The following is a 10,233-nucleotide window of genomic DNA, read 5'->3' on the forward strand; positions in this document are numbered from 1 at the left end:
GGTGGGCTTGGTTGGCCAAGGAGAATGAGTACAGGGCCACAATAGGCAAATTGAAAAAACAAGTCAGGGATCTTCAGTTTGAGAATGGCTTACAAGCCACCGCGGATGAGGGTGAAAAGAAAATATTAGCCAAAGAAAATGACGCCCCCCGAGCCCAAATTCAAAAAATGAAAATAGCAGCCGAGAACCCCGCCAGAAGTGCAAAAGATGAAAAACTTATAGATAACCTTGGATGGAAAGTGGGTGAATATGGTTTTGATCTTAAAAAGACCAAGGGCAAACTGGCGAAGGCTCGAACAAAATTGGCCAAGAATGCGGAGGAACGAGCACGCTTTGTTCAACAGTTAAAAGGAAAGTATGAAAATGGAATCATGGGGCAAGAAAAAGATCACCGACCTTGAGAACGAAATGGCGAAGCAGGCAATAGATTTCAAAGCAGAAACAGAACATTGCTATGCCCTGATGTCGCAGTTAGAAAAGGACCTGCAGCAGCTTCAAGAGCAAAATCATACAGCCGAACAAGTTTTGGATGCCAGATCTCAGCACATTGAACGATTGCTACAAGAGAAGGGTATCATCAGGAAGAGGATTAGGAGAATTGTGGACTACATTGTGATGAAGTGCAACGAATGTGAAGACATGACCAGGTCCATGTTCTTCGCTTCAGTTATAATTTTTGTCTGACAAATCACGGATAACTTGTTTCACCTCCAAGAAGATATGGCGCAAAGGCCCGCAGCAAGGTCAACTGGAGCAGTAGTTGAGGCACTTATGTATTCTTGACTTTGTTTGTTTGAGTCTGTATTTGTTAGTTCATTTTTCGAGTCTGTATTGTCAGTTTCTTCTAAAGTTTGTTCATTTTCGAGTTTGTATTCTCAGTTTTCTTTTGAAGTTTGTTGGTCCACTCATCGAGTCTGTCAATTTTTATGTTTAAATCTGTAGGGGAAGTCATCGTAAACAAGATGTTTTTATTTTATTTTATTTTATTTTATGAAAAAGTTGAAACCCCCAAAAAAAATTGCACATGTTCCCAGAACTACGCTTGGTCTGATTCATGCAGCGTCATGATACATAGGCAATCCCCATAGGATTCGATCACAACCATGAAATAAAAAGGAAAAAGAGGAGAGAAAACAAGAAAATTGCGGGAAAAGAAATAATGGCAAAACAGGAGAGGAAAAATGGGAGAATAAAAGAATAAAGACAACAAACAAGCAAAGAAAATCAGGAATGAAAAAAAAAAGAGAAAGAAATTACAAAATGAAAATTAGTGAAAGCCGGGATGATGCAAGTGGCCGTTCAAATGCATAATAGAAATGGTTAACTGCTTAGGTGCATTGCATCCCCAACCTATGGTTGCCTATCTGTTAAGCTCTAATCGCTAACGAATTTGCTTGTTTTCATCAAGTAAAGGCAGGTGGTTAGTTTGTTCGGCATTCTGGCAACCCACCCGTACAACACCAGGTCTAAAGACAAGTTGATCATGGCTGGCCAAGAACTGGATGCAAGTGTTATTGATCCGTCGAGGGAGGGAGAAGAGTCTGATGTTAATCTGAAAGAGGAGTTACATAAGTTGAAACACCAAATGGCAAAGATGTACCATGCATGGATGAAAGGGCATCCACCACCATTATACCCCGCTAACCCGACTTTTGTCCTGCCACTGGCTCAATCCCAAGAACCTCTCATTGTTGATTCATCTCTAGGCTTCCCCATTACCACCATTATCAGGGCACCACTTCCCAGACCACACAAGCACCACCAGCCAAACCAATCCTATACCCCCCTCCACCAGCCACCCCTATTTTCGTAGCACCACCGCTAGCTACACTCCATCGATCTTCCAGTGAGCCATTATTCCATACCCAAGATAATCAATACTATCCCCCGGAGCCTACTTTCAGGGCCCCAGATCATTACTCTTATACTTCGCGTTTCGACCTCCTTGTCGAGCCTGAGAGACCACCTAAAAACCTAGAGCAGGAGGAGATGTTCAGGAAGGTAAGAAGCTTGGAATAATCATTCAGAAACATGTATGGATTGGGAGGCTAGGTGAGCGTAGCCTACAAAGATTTGTGTCTATTTCCCGATGTTCAGTTTCCTATGGGATTTAAGATGCCTAAATTCGACCTATATGATGGGCATGGAGACCCGGTGGCCCACTTGAGGGGATTCTGCAGTAAAATAAGTGGAGCCGGTGGGAAAGATGAGTTGTTGATAGAATACGTTAGCCAGAGTCTGAGTCGTGCAGCGTTGGAGTGGTACACTCATCAGGATCACAGCCGATGGTACACCTGGGATAATTTGGCCCAAGCATTCGCTCGTCATTTCCAATACAACATCGAGATTGTTCCAGACCGTTTGTCTCTGACGAAGATTGAGAAGAGGCCTAGTGAAAGTTTCAGGGAATATGGTTTTCGCTTGAAAGAACAAGCAGCTAGAGTTAACCCCCCGATGGAGGAGAACGAAACGGTGGAGTACTTTCTGCAGGCTCTGGAGCCTACTTACTTTGGCCATCTGATATCGGCCATAGGCAAGTCTTTCAACGAGGTAGTGAAGATGGGGGGCATGGTGGAAAAAGGGCTTGAATCAAGCAAAATCATGAGCTACTCGGCCTTCAATGCAACTACCCAAGCCATTCAGAATGGTACTGCATGAGTGATCGGAAAAAAGAAGAAAGAAGATGTGGCAACAGTTGATTCAGGATCATGGTTTGGACCGAGGGGCACGTCACACCATTATGCCCAGCCTCAACCCCATCACCAGACCTACACTTAAACCCTATATAATCCACCCCAACATTACTTCCCATCACCAAACCCTCAAATTTCTGTCTACCACGCCTAGTCATATACTCAACCTCCTTCCTTCCCACAATGGAGTGCCCCGGCCCCACAAAACACCTACCCAGCTCTACAAAATGCTTACCCACCCCCACGAGCCTACTGAAACCCTATCGGTCCAGGTTTCCGGCCTAAACCAGTATTCAGAAATGAGAGGTTGCAGCGGAAGAAAACTTTCACCCCGTTGGGAGAGTCTTATACCAGTTTGTTCTAGAGATTGAGGTAGTTGGATATGCTGAGGCCAATTGAGTCGAAATTGCCAAACCCTCCTCCAAAGAATCTTGATTACTACCTGAGCTGTGCATATTGTTCTGGTACTCCGGGGCATGATACAGAGAAATGCTGGCACTTGAAAAATGCCATCCAGAAGCTCATCGACACAAACTAGATTGAAGTCCAAACTCCGGAGGCACCCAACATCAATCAGAACCCATTGCCAACCATGAGGAAACAAACATGATCGAGATAGTACACAAGGATAGGGAACCCAAGAAGGCTTCATAATCCATTATGATGATTCGGTCTAGCGAGGTCAAGCCAGTCAAGAAACCAACGGTTGTAGGATCGGTGAACAAGTTGAGCATGACAAACGGTGAGCCATCTGTGGCAGTTGAGAAAATATTCCCAAGTGATGTTGTAGGAAAGCAAGAAAAGTCAAAAATGGTCGTGCCAGGGTTGGCAAATAAGCCTATCATGATTGTAGAGGGTGCCCGTACGGACCCTGTCATCATTAAGCCTGTAACCCAGTTGCCGGTAATCAACACCAAGGCTATCCCATGGAACTATGAACGGGTGATAGTGACCTATAAGGGAAAGGAAGTGAAAGAAGAAGTCAATGAGGCCCAGGGATTAACTCGTTTGGGGAGATGCTTTGCCCCGGAAGAGTTAAGGAAAGCTAAAATATCCAGAGATAATCCAGTTCTAGTAAAGAAAGCAGTCATTGAAGAAGAGGCGAGGAGTTTTTGAGGAAAATGAAGGTACAAGATTACTCCATCGTGGAACAACTGAGAAAGACGCCCGCTCAGATTTCCTTGCTATCATTGTTGATCCATTCAGATGAGCATCGTCGGACCCTGATGAAAATTTTGAACGAAGCTCATGTCCCCGACAAAATCTCAGTAAACCATCTGGAGAAGATCGCTAACAAGATATTTGAGTTGAACAGGATCACTTTCTCTGATGACGACTTGCCTGTGGAAGGTACTGAACATAACAAAGCTTTCTATCTCGCGATAAAATGCGAAGATTCTGTGGTCACCGGGGTGTTAGTTGACAATGGTTCCAGTGCAAACATCTGCCCTCTCTCTACTCTGAACAAGTTAAAAGTTGATGATAAGAAGATTCACAAGAACAGCATATGCATCCGAGGTGTTGACGGTGGAGGAAAAGACTCAGTTGGTGATATAGTGCTTGAATTGACAATAAGACTGGTGGAATTCACCATGGAGTTCCAGGTAATGGAGGTAGTCATTTCTTACAATTTGCTGTTAGGTCAGCCTTGGATACATGCCGCCAAAGTAGTCCCGTCCACTTTGCACCAGATGGTCAAGTTCGAGTGGGATAGACAGGAGATCGTCGTGCATGGTAAGGAGAATTTGTGTGCTCACAGTGATGCCTCTGTCCCATTTATTGAGGCCGAAGATGACAAAGGGCCTTGGGTCTATCAAGTTTTCGAAATAGTGGCAGTCGAGAAGATTCCAGAAGGGAAATGTATTCCAACTCCAAAGATAGCCTCTGCTTCAGTCATGGTGGCCTCTGAAATACTAAAAAATGGCTTTGTGCTAGGTAAAGGTCTGGGTGCATCTTTGCAGGGTATAGTACAGTCAGTGTCCCTCCCTGAAAATTTGGGTGCGTTCGGTATTGGATTCAAACCTATAGAGGTAGATGTGAAAAGGGCTAAAAGGTTGAAATAGAAGGCGTGGGCACTTCCAAAGCCTATCCTGCGTCTATTCAGGTCCTTTGTCAAGCCCGGTGCCAGAAAACGCTCAGTGATAGCAGTTTCATGTTCTGTGATTGACACTGATGAAGAGTTAATTGAAGGTTCCAGAGGTTGTTTAATGATGCGAACATGGTAGAAGTCGGAGAAGGGTCCAACAAAGTAGACGTGCAGTTTGTCGGGCCGAATGTAAAGCTTAACAATTGGAAGTCTACTCCTCTCCCTACTCGGAAGGAGTCTTGGTAGTTTGTTTTGTTTTCCTTTCTATCTGGGTTATTCCACGGCTGTGACCCAGATTTTTATTTTTCGCTTGTCTGATGTACAAACCCTATTATCCTTTATTTTTCAATAAAATTAAATTTCCATTTTCCTTCTTTCCTAATAATTCTTGTTTTTTTGTTTTCTTTTCTTCTTTGTACAGTTCTTTCTATGTTGGTTTCAATGACATGACATGCATGAGGAATCTCCGGCCAAGTCTTAAAAGTCAATCTAATTCTGAAATAATAATCCAAGAAATAGAGTGTGATGATGAAACAGAATATGATGAGGACGAGACATTTGAGGAAATTAGTAAGGAATAAAATCATTTTGAAGAAAAATCCAAGTCTAATCTGAATGAAACAAAAGCAATCAATTTAGGAGATCTAGATAATGTCAGAGAAACCAAGATAAGTGTCCATATTGAACCACAAATCAGGGAAGAAATAATTAAAACATTGTTTGAATATAAGGATATTTTTGCATGGTCGTATGATGACATGCCAGGCTTGAGTACCAATTTGGTGGTCCATAAATTGTCAATTGATCCAGCATTCCCTCCCGTTAAGCAGAAGTTGAGAAAGTTCAAACTGGCATGAATGTGAAGATTAAAGAAGAAGTCACAAAGCAGCTTGATTCAAAGGTCATTCGAGTCATGCGGTATCCCACGTGGTTAGCCAATGTTGTGCCTGTGCCAAAGAAAGACGGTAAGACCAGAGTGTGTGTTGATTATCGTGACCTCAACAAAGCAAGCCCAAAGGACAATTTCCCACTACCAAATATCCACATTTTGATTGATAATTGTGCCAAGCATGATATTGGGTCTTTTGTGGACTGCTATGCGGGGTATTATCAAATTTTAATGGATGAGGAAGATGCCAAAAAGATGGCATTCATCACGCCGTGGGGAACATATTGCTACCAGGTCATGCCTTTTGGTTTGAAAAACGCTGGGGCAACTTACATGAGGGCAATGACAACCATATTCCATGACATGATACACAAGGAGATTGAGGTTTACGTGGATGATGTGATCATAAAGTCCAGGAAGCAGTTTGACCACGTCAAAGATTTGAAAAAGTTATTCCAAAAGCTCCGCAGGTACAATCTTAAGATCAACCCTGCAAAGTGTGCATTTAGTGTTCCATATGGGAAACTATTAGTATTTATAGTTAGTCGGCGGGGCATTGAGTTGGATCCGTCAAAGATCAAAGCTATCCAGGAGTTACTACCGCCAAAGAACAAGGCCGAGGTGATAAGTCTGCTAGGTAGGTTGAATTACATTAGTAGGTTTATTGCTCAGCTCACGACAACTTGTGAGCCCATCTTTAAGTTGCTGAAGAAGGATGTTACGGTCAAATAGACTGACGAGTGCCAGGAAGCATTTGATAAGATCAGAGAGTATTTGTCAAACCCACCTGTGTTAGTCCCACCAGAACCTGGGAGGCCTTTTATTCTTTATTTGACAGTCTTGGACAATTCTTTTGGTTGTGTATTGGGTCATCATGACATCACTGGCAGGAAGGAGCAAGCCATCTATTATCTCAGCAAAAAGTTCGCATCATCTGAGGTTAAGTATACTCCCCTTGAAAGAACATGTTGCACCCTGACTTGGGTGGCAGAAAAGTTGAAGCATCATCTGTCGTCTTATACTACTTACCTCATTTCTCGCCTGGATCCTTTAATGTATATTTTTCAGAAGCCTATGCCCACAGGGAGACTTGTGAAGTGGCAGATTTTGCTCACAGAGTTTGACATTATCTATGTGACTCGGACCGCAATGAAAGCCCAAGCATTGGCCGATCATTTGGCCGAGAACCCGGTCAACAAAGAGTATGAACCATTGAGAACTTATTTTCCTGATGAGGAGGTGATGCATATTGACGAGGTGGAGCAGGTTGAAAAACTAGGTTGGAAACTTTTCTTTAATGGAGCCACTAACATGAAAGGTGTTGGGATAGGGGCTGTGCTTATTTCTAAAATAGGGCATCATTACCCTGTTACGGCTCAGCTTCGTTTCTATTGTACCAACAACATGGCTGAGTACGAGGCATGCATTTTGGGTTTGAGGTTAGCTGTAGACATGGGAGTCCCGGAAGTCTTGGTCTTGGGAGACTCGGACCTTATGGTGCACCAGATTCAAGGAGAATGGGAGACACGGGATTTAAAGCTCATCCTGTATCGATAATGTTTGCATGATCTTTGTCAACGATTTCGATCAATAGAGTTCAGACATATTCCAAGGATCCATAATGAGGTTGTCGATGCTTTGGCTACCTTGGCATCAATGTTGCACCACCCGGACAAAGCTTATGTCAACCCTCTGCATATTCAAGTTCGTGATTAGCATGCCTATTGTAATGTGGTTGAGGAAGAACTTGATGGCGAACCGTGATTCCATGAACTCAGAGAGTACATCAAAATGGGGGTATATCCGATACAAGCCATAGGTGATCAAAAGAGAACAATTCGATGTCTGGCTAGTGGATATTTCTTGAGTGGGGGAATTTTGTACTAAAGAACTCCGGATCATGGGCTATTGAGGTGCATCGATGCTAAGAAAACCACGACTATCATGCCCGAGGTAAATTCCGTAGTTTGCGGGTCGCATATGAGCGAGTATGTTTTGGCAAAGAAGATTCTTCGAGCGAGGTATTATTGGCTCACTATGGAACGAGATTGCGTCAGCTTTGTGCGTAAGTGTCATCAATGCCAGGTACACGGAGACTTGATTCATTCTCCGCCATCTGAGTTGCACACAATGTCCGCACTGTGGCCCTTTGTTGCTTGGGGCATGGATGTCATTAGACCAATTGAGCCCACAGCATCAAACGGGCACAAGTTCATTATGGTGGCCATTGACTATTTCACTAAGTGGGTTGAAGCTGAAACTTTCAAATCTGTGACGAAGAAGGCAGTGGTCGACTTTGTTCATTCAAATATCATTTGTCGGTTCGGAATCCCAAAGGTAATCATCACAGACAATGGTGCTAATCTTAATAGTCATTTGATGAAAGAAGTATGCCAACAGTTTAAGATTACGCATCGAAATTCCACCCCATATCGCCCCAAGGCGAATGGAGCTGTCGAGGCAGCCAACAAGAATATAAAGAAGATACTTCAGAAAATGGTGCAAGGTTCCAGGAAATGGCATGAAAAGTTGCACTTTGCTCTGCTGGGTTACCGCACTATTGTTCGTACTTTAGTAGGTGCAACTCCTTATTTGTTAGTATATGGTACTGAAGCAGTGATACCCGCGGAAGATGAAATTCTATCTCTTCGGATTGTTGCTGAAGCCAAAATTGATGATGATGAGTGGGTCAAAACCCATTTAGAGCAATTAAGTCTGATTGACGAGAGAAGACTGGCAACAGTGTGCCATGGCCAGTTGTATCAAAAGAGAATGGCAAGAGCATACAACAATAAGGTGTGTCCCCGGAAATTTGAAGTGGGTCAGCAAGTATTGAAATACATCCTTCCACATCAGGCTGAAGCAAAAGGCAAGTTTGTCCCAAATTGGCAGGGGTCGTTCATCGTAACGAGAGTGTTGTCTAATGGTGCTTTGTATTTAACAGATATAGAAGGCAAATGTGTAGATATGGCTATCAATTCAAATGTAGTCAAAAGATATTATGTATGATTTCTTTGGTTTAAATTGTGTGTGTTTGTACTTGGCATGTTTTGAAGATTGGAATGACGAATGCATTTTATTCTGCTATCTAAACATTTTACCCTTTGTTACCCCTTTTAGCCTTATTTATTTTCTTTCATACCCCTCTGTTGGAATCAGTAGCAAAGTTCAGAAACACGGATAAAAAAGGTAAATAAAGAAGGAAAAGAGGAAAGATAAGAGAAAAAGAGAAAGAAAAGAATGAAAAAGAGTGGGGGAAAAAAAGAAGAAGAAAAAAAGAGAGAAAAGAAAAAAAAGAGAAAAAAAGAGAAAAGAGAATAGTAACAACAACAAAGCAATTCCTATGTCATGAACTACGTTCGACCTAATTCCTTTTAAGGATATGTAGGCAGCCTCACGGTTCGGTCCCATCCAAATAAAAATTCAAAAGCCCACAGGTAAAGAAACTGGGGCAGAAGTTGTGCTTATGTAAAAGATCTCATTCCAAAAGTTGTAATTGTGAACACACTAAATTTGTTTTGAGCCTTTATCCTTTCTTTTTAACCCCATCCAAAAGCCCACATTACGGTCCAAAGAAAGACCTTCCGACTAATATTTGAGAGTGCCAAGTCAAGCGAGACAGAGGTATGATTCGCACTAGGGGCAACACTCCATGCTGCACAAAGGAAAATGAATAAATGAGAGAGTCCTATTGATGAAAACCCTCAGGGGCACCCTAGGGCGACGAAAAGATGAGAGAAGGAAAACTAAGAGAGTCTTATTGATGAAAACCTTCACGGGTACCATAAGACGATAGTGAGTTAAGAGTTGAACAAATGAGAGAGGTTTGTTGGTAAAAACCCTTCAGGGCATCGCAAGCCGAACAATGTCAGTGACTTGGCAAAGAGATTGGGTTATGGAGATCCCTGGGCATAAAGTATAACAACTAAAAGGTGATTGGTTGAATGGGCGGGACTGATTAATCCGAAATGCATGTCATGATCATTGGTGACAACTGCCTCACTCAGATAAGTCTCCTTCTTTTTCTCCCTCAAACAGTCATCCAGTTTTGGATTTTCTTCTTTATTCCTAACTTTCAAAGTCATTGCATTTCATTTCTTTTGGGTTTATTTCTCTAAGGTTTTCCAATGTCAGCTTTGTTTAAGCAAGTGAGAAAGGATTTCAAAGCTTACTACCAACTTCCAAATTGCACAAAGCAAAGTGCGGCCAAACATACTAGAGATGCCATGATGCAAAGTGGAAAATAAGGTGTCAGTGAAAGCTCCATTGGTCGAGTGGTTTGGGAATTATGTGAAAGATACAGAGGTTCAGGTAGGAAGGACAGAAATGTAAAACAGCAGGTTGGGTGTAGAGTACTCGGGTCATTCAGGGTCCTGCGGTTGAACTTCAGTCAGAAAGGCAAACAATTTTTGGCTAGTTCAAGGCAGCCAGTCAAAGCAAAGCACGGCAGTGAAAGGGCCCCTTCAGCAAGAATGACGCAAACTAACCACCACATTTTCAAACTGATAAAATTATCTTTGATCGAAACAGGGGCAGGAAATTTCGTTTATTCAGGGGGAATCCTC

The 10,233-nt window shown here is 42.6% G+C and overlaps 1 protein-coding gene across 1 annotated transcript; it reads left to right on the plus strand.

Moving 5' to 3' along the window:
• Positions 1 to 8,164: 8,164 nt before the first annotated feature.
• On the plus strand, positions 8,165 to 9,915 carry LOC138873520 (uncharacterized). Its single transcript, XM_070151989.1, has 2 exons — positions 8,165 to 8,537; positions 9,803 to 9,915. The coding sequence occupies exons 1-2, from the start codon at positions 8,165 to 8,167 to the stop codon at positions 9,913 to 9,915; spliced, it is 486 nt and encodes a 161-aa protein (XP_070008090.1).
• Positions 9,916 to 10,233: the final 318 nt, after the last annotated feature.

This window comes from Nicotiana sylvestris, chromosome 7 (assembly GCF_000393655.2).
Source record: "Nicotiana sylvestris chromosome 7, ASM39365v2, whole genome shotgun sequence".
Classification (NCBI taxonomy): Eukaryota; Viridiplantae; Streptophyta; class Magnoliopsida; order Solanales; family Solanaceae; genus Nicotiana; species Nicotiana sylvestris.

Bases quoted from the DNA above. Each gene is read 5' to 3' on its own strand.
- LOC138873520 (XM_070151989.1), top strand. From the start codon at position 8,165: ATGGTGCAAGGTTCCAGGAAATGGCATGAAAAGTTGCACTTTGCTCTG. The intron at 8,538-9,802 runs GCAAGTTTGTCC...TTCCAATGTCAG, and splicing joins ACATCAGGCTGAAGCAAAAG to CTTTGTTTAAGCAAGTGAGA.